Here is a 24,079-nt window from a genome sequence, read left to right as displayed (position 1 = left end):
TTTTTAAATTAACGTTTCATGATGATGACTATGCTAGTCTCTGTAGGCAATTTCTTTTAAGACTTTACAACAAAATATCTATACGGAAAATGCAATTAACAATACATTTTATTGAATTCTTTGGAAATCATTGTTTTATTTGTAAACATATTTATATATACATACATATTACATGTATAGAGGTATAGAAAATTATAATTTTATTATTGAGAAGAAAAATATATATGTCTTTAGAGAAGGAATGGAAACTGACTTTGCATTTGTATGATTAGTCATAATTTACAGGAACCTCAATATGAGTAATGCTGTAGCTCCTCTATTAATGTTAACATGTTAGTTTAGATGTAAAGGACCTGGAATGGTAGTATTTGTAACTTTATTTTTCTTTCCCCAGTGCTTCTACTGAAGGATTATTGAATCGTCAATGCATTTCATGTGATTTTATGAAAGAACAATGTTCATACTTTGGAGCCAGTTTTAGTCCCATGAACCAACATTTCTTATTACTCTGTAAAGGTAATAGATAATTTATGATAAAGTTTATTTTATTGTTTTTTATCTGATCAGCAACTATGACTATCATTAGTAACTATTACTCTCTAGCTATATGATTTAAGAGTCTTAATTTATACTTTTTTATTGATTTGAGAGAGAGAGAAAGGTTAATTTATTGTTCCACTTAGTTGTGCATTCATTGGTTGCTTCTTGTATATGCCCTGATGGAAGACCAAGCCTGAAACCGTGGTGTATCAGGGCAGCACTCTAACCAACTGAACTACCACCTGGGGCTACCTATTTTTTTTTTAAGTTATGAATTTACTGACATACAAATTATATTTATATACTTTATTTAGAGTTAGTACACATGATCAATAAGAGCTGTTTGAACTTGGACCTTTTAGAAAAGTGAATTAATATATTTAAATGAGCAAAGTCATACTACAATAATAAACTAATTTAGCTATCTTTAGGAAAATAGTAGTCATTAAAATAATAGCTTGATTGTTAAAAGATTTAGGATATACAGAAATTTAAGTTCCTGGGTCTAGTCCTCTTCAATTCTAACAAATTACACTCCAAATCCTCTTACCTCTAAATGGTATAGTCTTCTATTGGAATATGGTATCTCTAGGTTATATTGATAGAAATTATTGTCCCCTTAATAGGATATTGCATTTCCCAGAAATTAAATAGGAGACATGTCCTCTTATAATGTGACAAAGTGAGTGCTACTGCTTCAGCTGGTAACCTAAGCTGTCCTGTTTTAAGACAACATGAAGTGCCCTGGCTGGATAGCTCAGTTGGTTGGGGCGTCCTCTGGAAGCACAGAGGTGGCAGTTCATCCGAGTCAGGACATGTGCAAGGGCTGATCACTGTTCCTGTCTCTCTCTCCCTCTCTCCCTTTCTTTCTCCCTCTCTCTCTCAAATCAATGCAATAAGCATTTTAAAAAAAAAGACATCATGAGACTGAAAGAACACTTACTCATTTAAATTATTTTCACACTTGACATATGAAATGAAGTAATCAAAAGAGAAAAGTACTTGTTTGATGAAACCAGGTGAATTTTCTATGGATACAGTTGAATTAACTAGTATATTTGAAATAGTGATTCCAGTTAACTTTTTTTTTTTTTGTATTTTTCTGAAATGAGAAGCAGGGAGGAAGAGAGACAGACTCTCACATGTGCCTGACTGGGATCCACCTGGCATGCCAACTAGGGGGCGTTGCTCTGCCCAGCTAGAGCCATTCTAGCACCTGAGGCGGAGGACATGGAGCCATCCTCAGTGCCCGGGTCAACTTTGCTCCAGTGGATCCTTGGGTGTGGAAGAAGAAGAGAAAGATAGAGAAGAAGGAGAGGGGGAAGGGTGGAGAAGCAGATGGGCACTTTTCCTGTGTGCCCTGGCTGGGAATCGAACCCAGGACTTCCATACGCCAGTCCAGTGCTCTAGCACTGAGCCAACCAGGCAGGGCCCAGTTAACGTATTTTTTAAGTTAATATATAATTAGCTTAATTTTTTATTTATCTTGTGGAAGAAATAATTCTAATATGTCTGTATTTTTTTTTCTTGACTGAGTGGTGAATAAAATTTAATCTTGCATGAGCAGATGAGGGAAGGGTGACAGAGTCATGAATCAGCTTTTTTAATATCTGTGATTATTCTACAAAAGACTAGAGAAAGAGAGAGTAAGGTACATAATATTAACTAAAACCACAGGTATATAGAACTCTAGGGCATTTTGGAGTACGGGGATCTTAACATTAATATATACAAATAGGTTCTTTCCCCTTATGTTCTTACTTTGCTGAATAAAATAGTAATAGAAAGGAATGAAATCCCGTGATCTGGTTTCTGTGTCGTTATGTTCTAACTATGAAATACCAGTACTTCATTTTGTAAAAAATAAAAAAGAATGCTGTCATGTAGCCTTTTTAGTAATTATTACTTAGATGCCTTTAAAATATTTATACATATATTTTTAAAATCCAGGTCCAGGGGTCCCAATGGTCAGCCTACATAGCACAGACAACCCAGCAAGTAAGTACGTGAGCACAGCAATGCAGAATAGTCATGGATGGTTTTGGTCTTAGGTATTATATAACTTACTCTGAGTGTCATACTCTTTACAGTCTTCTTCAAACGAGTCCCAACACAGGGAAAGCTGTGTAGGCACCATCAATTTGACCTTGTGATGTAAGAGAAACAATAAAGCAAGTGGTTTGAGCCATGATACAGCTAGAGTCGGATCTTAGATACCTGAAACAGGATACCTACTATGCCTGTATTCAATGAACAGTGATTGATTAAGCTCCTTTTTATCTACTAGCCCCTTGGTGCTCTGGGCTCTCATTCTTTCCTGGGCCTCATATAAATTATTCCTCTAGAGCAACATATTTTGTGCACTTCTGGGAAAATTATAAAAACATTATTTTATATATTTTTAACCTGTTTGTTCCAGATATTCAGGGCTTTCTAGTTTTATATATTCATGTATTATTTTATACATTTATTCAACTGTCCATCATCTACTGAGTGAGCACTTACTTTCTCAGGCACTAGGACAGAGGCTGGATGCACATTGCTGGTAAGATATGGTTGCCTGACCAGGCAGTGGCACAGAGGATAGAACATCAGACTGGGATGAGGAGGGCCCAGGTTCGAAACTCTAAGTCACTGGCTTGAACGCAGGCTCATCCAGCTTGATCTCAGGCTCACCAGCGTGAGCATGGGGTTGCTGACTTGAGCATGGGATCACAGACATGACCCATGGTTCCTAGCTTGAGCCAAGGCTGCTGGCTTGAACAAGGAGTCACTAGCTCTGCTGTATCCCCCACCTCACCCCCAGACAAGGCACATATAAGAAAGCAATCAGTGAACAAGTAAGGTGCCAGAACAAAAAATTGATGCTTTTCATCTATCTTCTTTTCTGTTTGTCTGTCCCTCTCTGTCACTGTTCTTTCTCTCTGTGTCACACACACACACACACAAAGATATGGTTAATATGTGTAAGAACTTAGAGTGCTTAAGTAATAAATGGTTGAGCTAATCTTAAAAATGAAGACCATCATTGCTTCCTGCCACACTTTCTCTTACTTTGGTTTCTATTTCTTTTCCTTCTTGCAATTTTAAAAATTAGGCTTATACTTATTAACATATTTAATCTTCAGGACACCTCCTGAGATAGCAAATTTTATTACCCTATTTTAAAGATGAGGAAACTGAGTCAGAGAGGTTAAATAACTTGGCTAGAGTCATGCAATAGTTGACAGAGCCAGGAATCTAGTGAGAGAGTCTGACTCCAGACTAGGGTTTGTAATCACCTCTGCATTATGGCACCTGTATAAATCTTTCAGAGGTTATTGTAAGCAAATTAAATCTATTCAATATTAACACTAACAGAAAAAAAATTATAACAAAGAGAATATTTGACAAAATAAAACATAGGTTGAATTTTATATATAGAAAAAGCAGTGTATAAAATGAGTTCATGCCATACCTTATGTGGTATCAGAGATGAGATATACTTGCAATATAGGATGCACTCAATAAAAGACAACTACTTGTGTACATCTCATATTTTGCAAAAATGATTATTTTAAAATGTGTTTAAAAGGTTTTAATTAATTTTATTCTACTGTTATAAGGCAATGTAATTTTCTAATCTTGCTGCAAATCATGAAACATTTTTGTCTAAGAAATTTTTCTGATTTTCCCTTGCATAAGCCAATTCTAATCATCATAGTGTCAATAAAAAATGAAAAGAAGGTGTGAACAGTGGTCAGGTGCCTACATTTCCTTTCAAAAGACAATTATTACGATGAACTGTACATTCAGTTGCAACTAAATCTTTGGGCTAATATATCTTCTGGTTAATCTTTGTTACACTACTGAGGTAGCAATAATTCATGAAGTAGAATAGGGCATGAAAAGAAAATTGAAGAAAGAAAAATGAAATTATTTAATAAATATGGAAAATCTTAAACTTACTAGTTACCAAATGAATGCAAAGTAAAATACCACTGTGTAATTTATTCTAACAAATGAATAACATTGAAAATCTGCATTGCTAATGAGTATATAATGAGAATCTGTTAACTTCCTAGTAGAAATATAAATTATAGCAAATATTTTGAAAAAGTCATAAGCTGTAAAGCTTTTATATCTATTTATTCAGTATTTTTCCTTTTAATGGTTTATGCTGAGGAAATATTTTTAGAGGAAATTATAAAAGGGCTTTTGATGACAGTGAAAAAGCATACTATAAATAACAAAAGAAGGGAATTTGTAAATAATCTTTAAAGGAATAAAAATTAGTGTGCTGTATATCTTCCATTTGTCTTTCCAGAACCACTCTTAACTCTATTTTTCTTTCCCTGATCTCTGCCCCAGAAGTATCATGTATGGATGATTAGATTCTGTTGTCACTTGGCTGCCTATTGGATTCAGCTTAAGTGAATCCTGTAGGTGACTAAAGAAAGAACAAAGTGATTTTGGAGTAGCTATTCCTCCAGCCTTGTCCCTGTGGAGTCACCAGGTCGCTACAAATATTGACCAGAGGTCCCTTTGGAACTTTCACACAAACATCTCCAAATAACTGCTCTCTCCCTTGACCTGCAGGCTTGCCTACTGTCTGTCATACAGGCCCTGGGTTATTGCACTGTTTTTTGTGATAGCCTGCCTATTGTCCATATATTTGTAAATAGTCCTTTATTAACATTTGTTAAATTATTCTAATAAAATTGCCATTAGTTTCCCACTAAGATAAAAAATAAAAATATGCTGGAGGGGGCATTGGGAAGCTGGGTGCGAAAGATGAAGGGCTGAAGATGTCCCAGCTGGTAGTCATGGAATAGTCACAGGGATGTACAGCATAGACAATATAGTCAATGATATTGTAATTGTTATGTTCTAGAATTACTGGGGGAATCCCTTCATAAATTATGTAAAAGTCTAACCACTATGCTATACATCTGAAATAATATAAAATAATATTGAATGTCACCTGTAATTGAAAAATTAAAACTAAAAAGTACACAGAATTTAAGAATTTGCATTTTAAATTTTATAATTGAATGCTGGCATAGCTTTCTTTAAAATGTGCTGTTATTTAAATAATCTGAAATTTCTATAAGTTAATGTATATTTTTAATTGGAGTTAGAAATAGAAGGCATGGAAAATATTTAATGAAATAGTGGCCAAATCCAAATTTAATGAAAAACATAAAATTGTTCAGAAAACCTCAAGCAGCTAAGCCCCAAAGGAAAAATAGTGATAAAAAACACCCTTAATTTATTAAAAATAGAAACACATTACATCCACACATTGCATGCATAGCAACAAAGCCACAGCTGACTGTGGACTTCTCATCAGAAGAAAGCAAACTGAAAATAGAGCAAAATGTTTAAAATGTAGATGAAAAACAAACAAAAATCTTCAAACTAGAATAATAAAAGTGAAGCTGATATAAAGGATCAAGAAGCTGGGAATGTTTTGCTTCAGACTTGTACTTCTAAATAACTGATAAAAAATTAAGCTAAGGCTTATATGCAATAACTTGTATAACTTAGGGACATATGCCATGGGAAATGAAGGAGTCACAGAAGGATACAAACAGCATGTTTAAACAAGAATTGAGAAAAATGTTAAAATATTTTGAGCCAAATGAGAATGAAAACATAACTAATCCAAATTTGAAGATACCTAACATTGTGATTAAAAAGAAATTTATGGCTCTAAATTGTCACTTGATAAGCAAGGAAACCTTTAAAATCACTCATCCCAGCTTCCTTCCACCTTAAGAAAGCAAAAAAAGGAAGAGCAAATTAACACAAAGTAAGTGGAGGGAAGGAAATAATACAAATAAGAATGGAAATAAATTAAATAGAAAAAATAAACATTAGAGAAAAATATATAAAAAAACAAAAGACTTTTCTTTGGAAATATCAATAAATTTTTAGATAGATTCATAACATAAAATGTACGAGTGTCATTACCATTTTTTATCAATAAGATAGATGATTCTACAGACATTAGAATGATAGTAACAGAACATTATAAGCAATTTTAAGGCAGTAAATTTGACATCTTATATGAAACAGACAAATTTCTTAAAACACATATGTTGTTAAACATTCAAACAGGAAGAAATACAATAATTAATATCCTGTTACCTACTAAAAACTTTAATTCACAGTTAACATTCTTCCCACAAAGAAAACTCCCATTTTAATTAGCTTCATTGTTACAATCTGTGCAATATCTAATACATTAATACTAAGCTTACATAAACTCTTACAAGATATAATGACCAACATTAACCAGATTCCAAATCCACCATAGATAATACAAGGACAAATAAATCCATCTTTTCATGAATATAGATACAAAATTTCTTAACAACAAGTAAAATCCAGCAATTTATTAAAGGATAACATATTGCCATTATATGGGTTTTGCCTGAGGAATTCACAATAGCTATGACATTCAACAATCAATCAATGTCATTCACTTCAATGTGCTGTAAACCCAAAGAATTTAGAAGAAATCATTTGACTAATTTGAAAAATAATTATAAGAAGAATTAATAAGCCTGACCTGTGGTGGCGCAGTGGATAAAGCATCGACCTGGAAATGCTGAGGTTGCCGGTTCGAAACCCTGGGCTTGCCCGGTCAAGGCACATATGGGAGTTGATGCTTCCAGCTCCTTCTCTCCTCTCTCTCTCTCTGTCTCTCCCTCTCCTCTCTAAAATGAATAAATAAATAAATAAATTTTTAAAAAAAGAAGAATTAATAATTTAGAAAAGAAAAGAACAGATATTCCTTAACATGATAATGGTATCTACAAAAACACTACAAATGACATTACACTTAATGTCGAAAGGCTCAGTGTTTTTCACCTAAGATTGGGAAAAAGTGAAGAATATCTGCTCTCACTACCTGTATGCAACATTGTATTAGAGGACTTAGCCAGTGAAGCGAAGAAGGAAAAAATATGCAAGTAAAATAACTGTCTTTATTTAAAGAAAATATACTTGTAAATTAAAAGAAAACAAATATACAAAAAAATATGAAATTCACACCCACTTACAAAACTATTAGTTATAATGAGTGCATTGATTATAGCTATAAGTATAGGTCAATATACAAAATCAACTATTTTATAAACCATGATGCAATGCAAAGTTAAAAAGTAGTTCAAAATACTGTTTAAAATAACAAATTATATGATAATCAATAATAAATTTAACAACAAAAAAATGTAAGCCTTCTAAAATGAAAGCATGCATTGAGAGAAGTTAAAGACTTAAATGGGTATTTATACAAACACATTCATATTAATTGTCCACTGGTCAATTGACTCAGTGGACTAGAAGCCTCACTGTTTTTAATTTATTCTATTTTTAAACAGAACTCTTCTTTATTGATTTTAGTGAATAGAGAAAGTGAAGGGGAAAGAGAATGAAGCATCAATATGTTGCTCCACTCATCCATGCATTCATTGCTTCATTCTTTTATGTGCCCTGACAGGGGTCTAATCCTCAGCTTTGGTGTATTGGGGCAACTCTCTAAAATACTAAGCTACCCAGTCCGCTGGAAGGCTCACTATTTTTAATATGTAAAATTTTCCCAATAAATCTATGGACTTAATATATCAATCAAAAATGCAGCAAGTTCCTCTTTTTTGTTTTATTTTTCATATTCTCTGTTGCTGTATTGTCAGATTCATTAATTTTTTTCTGCAATATCTAATATGCTATTAATCCCAACCAGTACTTTTTCATCTTCAATCTCATGGTCTTCAGATTTATCAGATTTAGCACCTTTTTGTTTTTCTTTGTTTTCTAAATGTTTTTAGAAATTTAGCTTGTGTCTTTTTAAATTTTGTTCATATTTCTCCTTCACATCCTCATGCTTTTTTTTCTATCTTATTGAACACATGAAATATGATTATAATCTCTGTTTTAATGTAACTGTCTACTGATTATATCATTTGTGTCATTTCTGGGTTTATTAAGTTTTGAACTCATCATGTGTGATATTTGTTTGATTTTTTTGCATGCTTGGTAATTTTGTATAGTAATCCTAGCTTTGTAAATTTTATCTCATTGGGTGCTTGATAATTCTGTAGTCTTTTAAATATTCACAAGCAGAGTAATGACATGATTAGATTTGCATTTTGAAAATGTAAATGCTAATCCCAAGTATAGGAGCAAATAGAGAAAATGTCACTGGAATTCAACTAGAATACTGCTGTAGTAAGCCGGGGTAGAAAGGACGAGCATTTAATCACTGCTCAGCACAGCGCCTGCCAAATATGACAGCTGGACCATTATTTGTTGTGTTACACTGATTCTTGATCAGCACATAGCAAGCATTTAGTAATTTACACTACCATTTTTGATTTGTAGAATATTTTATACTGGAGAGCAATTCTATGCTGAAGGAAGCTATCCTGAAGAAGAAGATAATAAAGTCAGAAATTAAAATGCTTCATATTGATGACTATGGTAAAGTTTTGTGCATGCTGTGTTAGTTAAGAACAACTTTCTTTGCCTCTTATAGTTTTACATGTAAATGACTCTACATCTTTAATATTTTGCTCTTTCTTTAAAAGAACTTCCTTTACAGTTGTCCTTTCCCAAAGACTTTACGGACCGAAACAAGTATGCTCTTCTGTTAATAATGTAAGTATTTTATTTGTTTTTGGAAAAAAAAGGAATCAAAAGATTTTATAATTTTCCTTATGCCTCACATGACAGCATTCTGATAAAACAAGAACAACAGAAGTGTAGTTAACTGGGGCAGCTCTTGGTTGTATGAGTTCCTCAAGGACATGGCCATTAATAACATGGAGAATGTAATTTTTTTTATTTCTTATAACCCAAATTGAACTTAATTTACTAATGGGTATCGTGAAATAAATAATTTGGTTTATGTCTGCTTAGCAATTACTCAAGCCCTATACTCTTTTTTCTTTTTTCATGGTATTGATTGGTCTGTAATTTTCTTTCTTGGGGTTATATTTGTCATATCAATATTATGCTAGTTTCGGCCCTGGTCAATTGGCTCAGTGGATAGTGTCGGCCTGGCATATGGATGTCTCGAGTTTGATTCCTGGTCAGGGCACACAAGTGACCATCTGCTTCTCTAACCCTCCCTCTTTCCCTTCTCTCCTTCTTCTCCTCCCGCAGCCAGTGGCTCAGACAACATCCAGGTGCTGAGGATAGTACAGTTAGTAGGAGTGTCAGCCTCAGGCACTAAAAATAGCTTGGTTGTTTGGAGCATTGGCCCTATCAGGTGGGGGTTACAAGGTGAATCTTAGTCAGGGTGCATGCAGGAGTCTGTCTCACTATCTCCCCTCCTCTCACTTAAAATAAAATTAAAAAACAGTTATGCTCATTTCATGAAAGCAATTTTTTTTGTGGTAAGAATACTTTATTTTCCCAGTTTTTTTTAAATAATTTTATTTTTTTAATAGGGCGACATCAATAAATCAGGATACATATATTCAAAGATAACATGTCCAGGTTATCTTGTTGTTCAATTATGTTGCATACCCATCACCCAAAGCCAGATTGTCCTCTGTCACCTTCTATCTAGTTTTCTTTGTGCCCCTCCCCCTCCCCCTCTCCCCCCTCCCCCCATAACCACCACATTCTTATCAATGTCTCTTAGTCTCACTTTTATGTCCCACCTACATATAGAATAATGCAGTTCCTGGTTTTTTCTGATTTACTTATTTCACTTTGTATAATGTTATCAAGATCCCACCATTTTGCTGTAAATGATCCGATGTCATCATTTCTTATGGCTGAGTAGTATTCCATAGTGTATATGTGCCACATCATCTTTATCCAGTCATCTATTGATGGGATTTTTGGTTGTTTCCTTGTCCTGGCCACTGTGAACAATGCTGCAATGAACATGGGGCTACATGTGTCTTTATGTATCAATGTTTCTGAGTTTTGGGGGAATATACCCAGTAGAGGGATTGCTGGGGCATAAGGTAGTTCTAGTTTCAGTTTTTTGAGGAACCACCATATTTTCTTCCATAATGGTTGTACTACTTTACATTCCCACCAACAGTGTATGAGGGTTCCTTTTTCTCCACAGCCTCTCCAACATTTGCTATTACCTGTCTTGTTAATAATAGCTAATCTAATAGGTGTGAGGTAGTATCTCATTGCAGTTTTGATTTGCATTTCTCTAATAACTAAAGAAGATGAGCATCTTTTCATATATCTGTTGGCCATTTGTATTTCTTCCTGGGAGAAGTGTCTGTTCATGTCCTCTTCCCATTTTTTTATTGGATTGTTTGTTTGTTGTTGAGTTTTATGAGTTCTTTGTATATTTTGGTAAGAATACTTAATATGAGATCTACCTGTTAAATTTTTGTATTCACAGCATAGTATCAATAAATATAGCACAGTATTTCACAGCAGATCTCTAGAACATGCAGGGTTTACATCACTGACACTTTCTGCCAACACTTTCTAGTGATGAATAGCAACTCCCATTTTCCCTCCCTCAGCCCCTGGCAACCACCCCGTCTACTCCGATTCTATGAGTTTGACTACTCTAGGTACCACCTAGGGTACATGAGGGCTATTGTTGCCCTTCTGTGACTGGTTCATTTCACTTAGCACAACTGCTTTAATGTATACCCATATTGCAGCATACAAGCCCTTTGCTCTTCAGCAGTTATCAATGTAATATTGGGAACCATTTATTTTCATTACTGAAACACGTTACACTTATGTCACTCCTGCCAGTTTCCTTTCCTGGGTTCATGGCCAGCAGAAGCAGCTCCCAAGCTTAGCAAACTTGACTCTAGGTATTTTTAACATGGAATTAACTTTAGAATTAAATTAACCCATACTTTCTCTGACACTGTGTTGTGATTATATAGTATTGGGCACAGAGGCCCCTAACAAAGAATGGTTAACTAACTTGATATTGATATAGCATTGCATTCCTGAGAGTTAGTACGCTATTTTCCTTATTAAGAACCCAGCCAGCATATTGCTCTGATGGTCTAGCATTATGTCTATCAGAAGTTCAGTAGGAATGGTGAAAATGAAAAATAACATCACTGTTATGACTAAAAGATAGCACTCAGTCTGTGGAGTCAGACCACCTTGCCTCCAGTTCAGTTTTGTCATTTGCTAGCTGTATTTCCTGGAGCAAGTTACTTAACCTCCTGGAAGGCTGGGTTTCTCCAAATGTAAACAAACATTGCAATACAACCTGTGTCCTAAAGGCAGCTTTTAGATTAAATGAAATACATCAGATGAAATGCCTAGTACACATGATTATTGTAATTAATGTGATTATAATATATTCTTTTATATAGATAGTATTGATTATATTTAATAGAAATAGAGGCAATTTGATACTTCATTTTAATAAACCAAATAATACAGAAAATGCAATACTTAATATTTTTTCTTAGCCCAGTGTTTATTCCTACCTATATTGCTTTGACCTCACATTGTTTCTCATGCTCATATCAATCTCCATTATCCCTAACAGCAAGAAGGTCCCTAAAGTTCTTGCAGTCTCTTTGGGGAAGTTCTAGTGTCCTCTTTTTTAATCATAACTTCTTTTATCTGTCACCTGTCTTCAATTCCTATTTGAACTACATGTGTGATATATTGAGTAAAATATTTAAGGCATAAAAATGAGACAAAAAAGGGAAAAAGTAATTTCAATCACCTCTTCTGCTTCAGTCATATCTGCCCCTGGAAAAAGAGGTCATTCTTTTTATTCACTAGAAAATATGGTTTCTCCGGGAAAGGACCCTTCCCTAGGCGTGCCTGCGTGAAGGTTGACTCACTTATGCAGGCGGGCGTAGAGCACGTGTTCCCAGTTTCACTTCCACTGGCTCCAGGGCAGCGCCAGGGCCTGGGAGGTGAAGGAGACAAGAGTGACAGAGCCTCTGCAGCCTGGACTCAGAGGAGCCAGCTGCTTGTCCTGGCATTATTTGTGCTTTTGTGTGAGTGATTTTCAGTTCATAAGAGACTCAATTTCTCGTATACAGGGATAACCAGGGTTTTTATAGGCACAATGGCAGAGCACAGGTACTAGCCTAGGAGTCAGGTAGGCCAGTGTCCACATCGTAGCTCAAAGATTTACCAATGTATTGCATAATTCTTCTAAGATTCTCTTCTTTTCTAAATGAATGGGAGATAATAGCATGGCATGATTTATATAAACATGTCAACCTAGAGTTTGGTAGAGCATAAAGACATCTACTTAGTATTTAAAAAATTGTAGTCATAATCATAGTTATGTTAGTAGTGGTATTTTTAGTATTTAAAATTATCAGTGTATGTGTGTAATAAAAAATTTAGTATTCATTAAGTTATTTAATAGGCATTTATTACTAAACCAGATAAAATAATTTTATCAGGTCTATAAAGTTACTTTTTTGGTTCATGAAGGGAAGAATGAAAGTGAGTATTATTCATTAGTTTCCATAAGCTTATTATACTAAATATTAATTTACATTATTGAAACACCTTGGTTTTCAAATGTAAATTTTCAAGTTAGCAGAATATGACTTACAAATCTAAACAGAAGACATTTTAAAATTTTAGTTTAAAAAATGACCTATTGTCTTAAGCTGTGTGATAATTCCTAAAATCTTTATGCTTGGAAAACTATTTGTCTGAAAAGCTTACGTGGAATGGGTTTTGTAACTGTTTTTTAGATTGCTTATAATTTAAAGGCCTTTTTTTTTTTAAGGTCAAGCTCTATTTTCAGTGTCTAGTGGATTTTCTACTCTACAAAGGAAGATAATGATAATTGATTTTTTCCCCCAAAATGGACAATTAGTGAGGAATAATAAATAAAGTTACTGTTATTTAAATGAGGCTGAGAAATGATTCCTGTATCATTGCTTTATTGTTTCTTCTGTGCAGTGTATCTAGTCCCCAAAAGAATGAGCCACAGATGTCATATACACAGGTGGGCTTACAGCCAGGAAATTCTATAAATACATGAGTTTGGAGACAGGCTGCAGCAAATTCTTGAGAAGCTGGAAGGAGGACTAACCTTGAAAGTGACCACTGGCAATTAGTGAACTCCTTTCTGCTAAATATTGAGTATTGAACCTCAGAAACAATTTTCCTCTGAATATCTCTTTGTTTCCATATTATCTGAAACCCAAACCTAATTTCATGATATTGAATGAGCTAGTGAATCAATGGCAACAGGATATTTTACTGTAATGGAAAATCTAAGAAGTGTTGCTTCTAAAATTGTATCTCAGTAGCCTTGATTTGCAGTGGTTTCTATGAAATCATAACCCCCTTTTCCTTTTCTACTTCTATTTTCTTTCTAGATGCCTAATTATCTTTCTTCGCTCTCCCTATTTAACATGATAGGGAGTCCTCAAGGAGCTGTATTCATCCTTATACATATATGTAAAATGGGTAGTCATCTGTATTAATTTCAGCATTTATCACTTTGAATTGGTATCATTTATATTAGTCTTATTTTCTACTTGTATATGTAATTTAATGTGACACACCTTTACCATGTTGCTTTTATGTGTAAGAAGCTGTACTAATGGCTGTAAAGAGAGAAAAAGATGACAAGAATCTTGAAATCTGTAGTGTTTTGATTTGTTAAGTATATTGCCCCAAGGCTTAAGCACACATAAAAAAACCCTGTGAAAACCTACCGACTAACCTGTAATTTCCTTAATAGTGCAAGACTGAAGATTATGTGGAATAACCTACAGTTACAGATATTTATTTGATAAGTACATAAGTGAATAAAAATGAATATATATATATGAATCTAAATGCTTAACCCCTCGTAGGAAGCAGTTTACACAAATGAACTGTTATTAAAGATGAAAGTTTGTTTGTTTCTTCAGTCTGCTGTATCCACAAAAAGAAGCACTGTTGAGCTTGGAAGTTTCTTTCAGAGCCAAGAAATAATGATCTTTTTCCATTTATACTCCTTTATATTCAACTTATCTATGCCACACTTGATAAAGGTGCAACATAGGGAGGTAGTGACTGTTCAACAAGTTAACTTATAGAATGTAGCGTACTCTATTTTGCCCTATGACTTTGAACCCTATTCTTAAATTCATCTCTTTGAAATTCAAATGAATTCATAGTTATCAATCAAGCCTTACCTTACCAAAGCTTTCCTTCATTCTCCTCATCAGTCCATCTATATCCTATTACTATCTTATATCCATGCCTTATACAACTATAGAGCCTTCTGTCCCAAGGCTCTTCATATATCTTAAACCATGTCCGTCATATGGTCACTTTTCCACTTTACCTGAATATTTGTGAATATATTTTTGTATGTTATTTAAAGAATTTTTTACTCCCACTAGATTTTGGACCAATGTTTCTGAAGGAAAATCTATAGCCTAGATATAAATGTTTAGAAAACTAATTTATAGAATAGCTTATGAAATATTTCATATCTTAAAAATATAGATATGTTAAAATCTTTATTTTTTGTATTCCATATATTAAACAAACCCAAGTTCTTGGTATATTTTTGTAACAGCTAACTTTTCTGATTAGCCACAAATATGTGTTGAGTGAATAAACTTTTTTTTAACTTGATTCATTTTAAAGAGGAGAGGCAAGGGAAGAGAGAGAAAGAGAGAAGAAGGGAGGAGCAGGAAGCCTCAACTTTCATATATGCCTTGACCAGGCAAGCCTAGAGTTTTGAACTGGTGATCTCAGCATTCCAGGTTAATGCAATGCTTTTTCCACTGTGCCACCACAGGTCAGGTAGTGTGTTGAATGAATAAATGGATGATGTCCAAAAGTCAGATTAACATGGTTGCTATTACTTTCTTAACTAGAAATCATTATCTATTTTTCTCTAGATATTTTCATCATTCAATCAGTGGTATGCCATCAGAGTCCTACAACTCGGCCATCTTGATGGAAGTCAGCTTTTTGCTCTTTGTTATCTTTTTTCTGTATAATTATTTTTTTCACACTTGTGCTGAGGGAAATTATATAGCTACTCATCTCCAACAGTCAAGAGAAACCAGTACATTTTACATATTCACACTGTACTTTTAATAAACAGTAGGAGTATTATTGAATGCTGTAAATAGCATTACGCTCATGAGATCATAGTGTCTTGCTTTGATCTTTGAACCAATGGGGTTGTCCAAGAGTTCACACTCTTTTTCTTCAAGCCCCAACCAAGCAGACATCATATATGAATAATTCAATTCTAGTCTGCCACCCTGCTCTCTATCTACCTACCCTAGCCCTCCTCCCCCTTTTAGGTTATTGCTCTATTCTCTATTTTTTAATTTCTTTTCCATTCTTTTGCTAGGGTAAACTTTGTGAAATTCATGTCTGAGAATGTGGCTCTCCTAGCTAAAACCCTCTGATTTTATTTCCTCCAATGTTTAGAAATACACATTCCTTAGCACAGCATACAGAAGTCTTTGTCTGTTTCCTATTTCTCTCTTCCTCTTCATCTTTCTTCACCCAGTCCCTAAAGAGAAAGTCAGTGTTCCAAATATTTTTTTTAAAAACTTCTTCATTCTGGGAAATACTAGTTTCTCAATCATTTCTCTGGGTTTGTTATACAGTCTTTCAGTACCTTTAGTTTTTTTTTTCAATTGGAAAATTTTTATTAATGCTTTAAGATGTGTATATATGTAATCCTAGGCACACCTCTATTATTTTTTAGGGGGAGGATTAAAGAGTTCTGCTCTATTACCTGATACTGTTTGCTTACATAGCCATTTTCAGCAGCTGGAAGAAAAGATCATCAACCCCCCTCCCCCTTTCTCTTTCTCTCTCCTCACTGACTCTGTTAGAAATGATTCTAAATGAAAATTGGCCAATGGCTGGGAATTGATGTAGTAGGACTTTGACAGCAGAGATGATTAGGAGATTAGTGCTTCCTCCCATTTTATAGCACAATTTCTGTCTGGGCAATATTTCTGTGGTCCCTTTTTATTGGTTCTTTTCTTCTATTTTCATGTGCTAAAATGTGTATCCAAGGTTAATTTTGTGTGGCTAATGCTAACAGTCCATTTCTGAGTTTTATAGCTGGCTCATTAATATCCATACTGTTCAATATTTCAATCCATGTTCTGGTAAGCTTTTCATTTTGGTCTCCTATGACATTATAAATAAGTTGTTTTAAAAAACTGGATTCTGCTTTTTCTTCATTGATCTAATGGTAGTTGTTATATAGCTTTTGTATCATTCTCAGGAGACAATTTCTGGCTTCTATTCAAGAGACACCAAAACAAACAAACAAAAAAAGACAAGGAAGAGTGCCTTTATGGAAGGAACTGACCCTGATATGATGAAGGATAGTTCATTTAAAGCAGAAAGAGGAAAGGGGGAGAAGTAAAAATAGGAGTAGGGGAAAGATGAAAATAAAAGACTCAGTTATATTAATGCAAAATACATTCCCAAATTCACAGATCCAAACTCTGAGTAAGAAAAAAAAACGTTAAATTTATTGTTTGAGCAACTTTTTAAATATAAAGAAAACTTATTGAAAAGAAAAATAATACCTCTAGAGGAAGGCCTAACTTCTGTCACAAATTCTATAAACTAGAGAAGTACTTTAGGATCGAATTATCTTGTTTTTATGGTGCTAGGATAAGTATATGGCTGTGGAAACAGCAAAAGAAAGAACTCACAAATACAGAGTCACATAAATTATGTTCAAGTGCACAAACACACATGACTATGTGTATAAAGAAATCAAGTACACAAACCAAAAACCAGAAATACATACACACATCTTTTCAGTCCAAATTAACTTAACCCCCCCTCCACTGTGAAAAATAGAAAACATTTCATGCAATTGAGTGTCCTTCATTTAGACTAAGCCAAATAAGAAAAACTAGACTATTGTGATATAAAGGCTCAGGAATCATTAATGCAAAGTTGCTTGGGGATGGCCAAATTTGGGAGTTCAGCTTCTTTGAGAAGAATAGAAGATGGGAAGGTCAAGTTTCATAATGTTAACCAGAACTATATTTAACACTGACCAAGGATTAAATGCTTTGCTAAGCAATATATATATAATTTCATTTAATCCTTGCTATAAAGTAGACAGTATTGTTATCCTAAACAGCAAATATAAGCAAATTTAGACATAGGGAAGAGCAGTGACTTGTTTAAAGCCATTGGTCCTTGGCTTAACTTAGTTAGGTTTTATCAACCTATCACCTGGGCTCTGTTCACAATGACACTTCCATATATCTATAAAATTAAGGTCACTAACACTGGTAATGTTTTTGAAAGGTTTGACATGGACAAGATATACGAATGCATTTATATGAATACAAGTGATGGTGAGTAATACTATTTGAAGATTTAGTTGATAAACATAATTTTTGATGGATGGGTCACATAGGCCTCATGATAGTCACCAGTAGAAACACAGGCTTGGGAACTGAAAGATAAGGTCTGGGTAGAGGCATAAATAACCTTGACCATAACAAACACTTCCCTAGTTAGGACTCAGAAGAAAAGTAAATCAGCCAAAAACTATACTGTAAATAAACCATGGATCGGAAATTTACAGATGATATTTTAGTATTCCTAGTGGAAGAAGATGGGGTTATGAACAAGAATCAGTTCTCTGGTGGGAAGAATAGTGTTATTTCTCATGTGACAAGTAAATATATGAGAAAACTCATTCTGCCATTGTGTGTATATGACAATTCACTCATGAGAAGAAATGTTAGGGTAATAAAATGAGAAATAGAGAAGGAATTGGCCCAAGGGATCCTTAGTTAATGTGTATATCTGTATGTATATATTGTTTGGAAGAGGACAGACTTAAGCTTTAGATGTACATGTGTTACAACTAAATCTCTATCTATGTATAAATTTCAAATTAAAGCAAGACAAATATTGTTTAAGGCTACTACCATCCTATGTCAGACCCATATTTTGTTTTGTAATGAAGTATGTCCTAAAGAACAAAATCAGAAGTGTTGACAATTGATTTTCCTTAAGAGTAGAATATGATGTGGCTCTTGGCAGCACGTCCTTTCCCTCTCCTGCCTCCCATTATGTTCTTCTCCCTTCCTTTCACACTGTCTTTGAGTTTATTGTAGCTAAAGTAAAATTGCAACACTTCATCAGGGGAAGTTGATCTATTCTAAGCCTAGAAGGGGCAAAGAACTGAGATGACCATAAGCAATTCTATGTTCCTTTCACTCTTCAATGGACATAGATATGCAGCTCTCAGTATTGCAATTTTCTCTTTTATTCTTATTTTTTTATATGTTAAGCTTTTCCTGTTTTGGCAAAATATGCATATCATAAAATATACCATGTAAACCACGTTTTATGTATCTAGTTCAGTGGCATTAAATACATTCCCGTTGTTGTGCAATCACCACTACCATCTCCAGAATTTCATCTTCCCAAACAGAAAATATGTCTTCCTTAAGCAATAACTCCACATCCCCTCCCCTATCCGCTGGCACCCATCATTCAGCTTTCTGTCTCTATGATTTGAACACTCTAGTTCCGTGATGGCGAACCTTTTTATAAAAACTGCCCACTTTTGCAGTGCTGGTCAACCTGGTCCCTACCGCCCACTAGTCGGCTGTTCCAGCTTTCATGGTGGGCGGGTAGCAGAGCAACCAAATGCTGCTGCTATTGGCCCATCATGAAAGTTGGAACGCCCACTAATGGGCAGTAGGGACCAGGTTGACCAGTACTGCAAAAGTGGGCAGTTTTTATAAAAAGGTTCGCATCACGGCTCTAGTTACTTCATGTAAATGGAATAATGTGGTATTTATTCGTCTGTGACAGACTTATTTCACTTAGCATAAGATCCTCAAGGTTCACCCATGACACAGTATAGCAGTTTTAAAAGTCTGCCATATATGAAAATAAAAGTGCCATGCAATGGATCAGTCTTGGAAAGTGCTCTCATTGAAAATTTTTTCCATTTATTTTCACCAAAATTTTATTGGTTAGAAAAAGGGTTTTCTAAAATGCACTGTTCATAACCTTAACTATTTACAAAATAGTATTTACTTAGTAATAAGAACAATAAAAGAAGATAGCAATGCATCTAATTGCTCAAGGTAATTCAGCATATTGGTAACAAAGGACTAATGCCTATTCTTCTGAAACTAAATTCAACCCTCTTCTCATGAAATTAAATAGCACCTGACCAAATATGTAGTCTGAACAAATCTCTCTTAGTGTAGATGTCATAAAATATGGCTTGTTCTTTCATTTTAAAGATCTAATAGATAGTGTGTATTTTACTCATCTATCTTTCTGTTTTTTATTAAATTCTCACATCCTGAACTCTTCATCCATACAGACAGATTCAGTATTGAAGGTACCAAAATAGATAAGGACTGTGTCCTTGAAGATTTTAACTTCTAAGAAAATTTAGTCTTAATTCGATTTTACTGCCTGTATTAAGAAATAGACAAATTTCATATCATTGTGACCTTTCCATGCTTAAAAAAGACGGAATTGTTTTTTTCCCTACAACTTTCAATAAAAATGCATGTCCCCATTCTCAACCTTGAAACAGTCTCCATTCTATGGGTCCCCAGACAGATATTTCTGAAACAGAGAGAGTAAAGCAAAATAACGTAGGAAAAAGATTAGGGAAATCTCAGAGGAAAAACAGAAAGTAACCAGATGAATTGAAGCTTAGAAATTCTATAATACATGGCCAATACGCACACAAGCTGCTCTACCCATTTATTACATGGTGGATGATCTGGGATATAATACATGCCTGGTAGTCATGCCTACCGTCAGATTTCTGGTTATCCTTAACCACACCTAGTAAGTACCGTTTCCCCATGTATAACACGCAACTTTTTCCAAAAATTTGGGGTCTAAAAACTGGGTGTGTCTTATACAGTGGTTGTAGAATTTTCTACTTGCATTTCCCGCTTTTTTGTGCTTTTTTTGTGCTCATTGTTGAAGACAGTAATTCATCATCAGACACAGATGAGGACAAGCTAATGGATGGGAGTTTGGACAGTGATGAGGAGTTGTATGAATTTTATAAAGAATAAAACTTGAGTTCAATAACTTTATGTAATACTTTTTTTTTCAAATTTCGGGCCCCAAAATTAAGGTGCATCTTATAAATGGCAGCATCTTATACATGGAGCAATATGGTATTTTCTTCTCTTTATTTGTAGGGGGAAATGTATAATATCTTCTGTTCCATACTTTATGAAGAATCTCTACCTTGTTCTTGCAAGTGTCTGGGTTTTCCTTATAATTACAATATTAACATTATAATTCATATTCTTTTAAAACTTATCTTGAAATAGAAATGCCTGTGTTATGCACCAAAAATAGAAATGACGGCAAACCCAGTTAGACAGAGAAATGTGTTAAATCATTGGCTGTTAAAATAATATATTAAGATTATTTTGCGCCATAACACTAAAACACCATGAAGACAAGAGTGTAGTTAAAAATGACAATTTAGAGGGAAAAAAAGAGTAGAATTGTACTGTTTTTCCTGGGTAATGCAAGTATGATTAAAGGATTTCAGGCTTTCATTTTTAAAAATCGGCAACTATTCCTCGATTATAAAAGTTAGAGAATATGCCTTATTTTAAACTATATTTTGAAATGATTTATTTGCTTGCCATAAAATGTCTGTGATTACTTACATTTTGTCTAAACTTATCTTAGTTGTGAATTTTAAAATAGCTGTGAACAAAGTAATAGATCATGCATAAATTAGAAAATTGTATCTTCCAGATTAACAAAATATTTACGTTACATTAGAGATGTTGCCAGTTTTTTGAGTTGAAAATTTCTACTTTAATAATTAAAAGCACCATGGTGATTGCTTCAAAAGATCTGCTGATTAACTTTTTAATTTTATTTAGTTAGATATCATTGGTCCATCTAGAAAATGGAAGTCCCTCTGACATAATAGATTGTACCATATGGCACAATGTCTTTATTCATTCATACTGCCCAGTTTAATGTCTGCACAACTGGCCAAAATTCTTTATGTATTTCTTTGCTTTGACCTGTAAGGAAATATGCTTAATATAAGCAAAAATGGCTTCTAACAAAAGAGTACTACTAACCGTTGTTTGACGAATCTAACAATACTTTTATGTTGTCTACTATATTTCATAAAGTATTTTCAAATACATTATGCTATTTAATGTTTGCAAAATTCTTTGAGGGAGACAAGTCAGAATTTTACTATCATTAAAGATAAGAAAACTGAGTCTTAGAGTTTTAGTATCTTGCCAATATTCAGAGTGAAGTTGGGACTCAAATTGTCATATTTTTACCCAACTTAAATGCTGCAGTTAACTTGTATCTTGTCCTTTGTGAATTATGTTTTGCTTTCTAGTATTTTCAATAAATATCTAAGCTTCAAAATGCAGTGCCTCTATTTAAACTCAAGGCTTTTTAAGGTCTTTCCATTTTAAACTTCACTTGAGCCTGCTTTCCCTGAAATAGTTTCATTCAACAGACATTTGCTGTGTTCTCTATGTACCAGAAAGTGTTAGGCCTGGTGTTCATGCTCTCTCTCAAATGGTGAACAAATCATGCCACTATCACCTAGAAACTGGAGGTGAGGGCAACACCAGTTTAAGACTTCCTTCTGAACTAGGCATGTGGGGATGTGGGGGAAGAATTCTGAATAATTTCATCAGGAACTAAGGCTACCAAAACTAAAATAAATTAAAAAATTAAATTAAGAAAATGAGAGAAGATTGCAAATGTTATGGAAAGACAAAGATGATCTAGGTTAGGGTCTAGGGTCACCAGTGTGATTTAAGAGAGAATGAGGGGTTATGATTAAATAATTTCCATGGCCCAGTGTAAAGCCAGTAGCCACGGCCACCATCACAGCCGCCTGGCCCATGTAGGTTCACATTTGATTCGGACAGACAGTAACGAAACAACGGAGTCAAGAACTTTTGGGCCATTACCTTTAATCCTAGCTCACACCCAGCGGGCAAGTAAATACACACAGTGGGCAAACACTTCCCTTTCCATTCAGGGCTCCCAAAGCCACTGACTCATCCAAGTTTTCCTAGAATCAAAGGTTTCTACCTCACCAGCCTTATTCACCTTCTTTCCCAATCTCCTTCTCTCTGCCCAAACTCTGCACAAACTGGCTTCTCCTTCAGCACTCCTCCATTTTGGCTGCCTCTCCTCTGCAATGCTGATAGCAGGATCTGAGCGAGTGAGAGCACCATCCGCTTCATTTTAGAGTATAGAAAATTAAAGCCTTTAAGCCAATATACAAATAAGGAAGTCTCTGATACAAAACCGCTTATGCTGAGGCATAAATGGGATTCCTCATAAGAGTGCACCACCCTATATCATGCAACAGTCAAGGGTGTGGGGAAAAGCTTAGTTTTGAGAAGATCTTAGTATTAGAAGGATGTTGGAAAGATCTTAGTATTAAAATGGTGGCAAAGGCTTAGTCTTAAAACTAAGCCTTAGCCTGACCAGGCGGTGGCGCAGTGGATAGAGTGTCGGACTGACACTCTATCAGAAGACCCAGGTTCGAGACCCTGAGGTCGCCAGCTTGAGCACGAGCTCATCTGGTTTGAGCAAAAAGCTCACCAGCTTGAGCCCAAGGTTGCTGGCTCCAGCAAGGGGTTACTGAGTCTGCTGAAGGCCCACGGTCAAGGTACGTATGAGAAAGCAATCAATGAACAATTAAGGTGTTGCAATGCGCAACAAAAAACTAATGATTGATGCTTCTCATCTCTCCGTTCCTGTCTGTCTGTCCCTGTCTATCCCTCTCTCTGACTCTCTCTGTCTCTGTAAAAAAAAAGACACACACAAAAAACTAAGCCTTAGACTATAAGGACCTTGCAAGCTTACAGCCTGTCCCCCATACCCAATGCGAGCAAACATGTATATCATATTCACAAACTTATTTGACTAACACCCAGTTTCTTTATGATGTCAGAACCATAATACCTGTAATAAACTATGAAACAGCTAACTTCTTCCTCAGAAAGATTAAATAAATGTTGATAGTGTATAAGTAAGTAAGGTAATGATCTTAAGTGCCTGAACCACAGAAAGTATTTATATTAAAGTGCTTATTAGAGCTAACAAGGAAATATCACAGACAGAGTATCTCAAACAACATAAATTTATTTTCTGGAGGTTAGAAATTCAAGATCAAGATGTCAGCTAGTTTGATTTCTTCTGAGGATCCTCTTGGTAGTTTGCTGATTTGCCCTCTTGCTGCCTCTTCACGGAGACTTTCTTCTGCACATGCATGCCCTCAGGGTCTCTCTCTGTGTCCCCGTTTCCTCTTCTGATAAAGACACAAATCAGATTGGATTAGGGACCACCCAAATGACCTTATTTCAATTGAATATCCATGGTAACAGCCCTGTCTCAAAATACAATCACATACAAAGGTACAGGACATTAGAGATTCAACACATGAATTTTAGAAGACAGAATTCAGCTTACACCAGCATTCCGTAGATTTTAGTTGTCTGATGTTTTCTCTACTTCCTCCTTCACTTAACTCACTGGTCCCAGACAACCCTTGTATCTACTCAGTTCCATTTAGTGCCCAGAAGTTATTTTC

General features: G+C 34.8%; 1 protein-coding gene across 4 annotated transcripts in view; it reads left to right on the top strand.

Annotated features, from left to right (window-relative positions):
• The window catches only part of DPP10 (dipeptidyl peptidase like 10), a 680,612-nt gene that overhangs the window by 638,113 nt on the left and 18,420 nt on the right, over positions 1-24,079 (top strand). For 3 of the 4 annotated variants that reach the window (XM_066345442.1, XM_066345441.1, XM_066345443.1), the window contains exons 16-19: positions 395-516; positions 2,491-2,538; positions 8,911-9,009; positions 9,117-9,186. In XM_066345442.1, coding sequence (XP_066201539.1) covers positions 395-516; positions 2,491-2,538; positions 8,911-9,009; positions 9,117-9,186 — 339 coding nt within the window. The remainder of the gene's footprint in view (positions 1-394; positions 517-2,490; positions 2,539-8,910; positions 9,010-9,116; positions 9,187-24,079) is intronic. The other variant, XM_066345444.1, reaches the window with a different exon arrangement.

The sequence above is a fragment of the Saccopteryx leptura genome, chromosome 7 (genome assembly GCF_036850995.1).
Source record: "Saccopteryx leptura isolate mSacLep1 chromosome 7, mSacLep1_pri_phased_curated, whole genome shotgun sequence".
Classification (NCBI taxonomy): Eukaryota; Metazoa; Chordata; class Mammalia; order Chiroptera; family Emballonuridae; genus Saccopteryx; species Saccopteryx leptura.
Note: the sequence above shows the minus strand (reverse complement) of the source record. Positions and strands in the feature narration are given on the sequence as shown.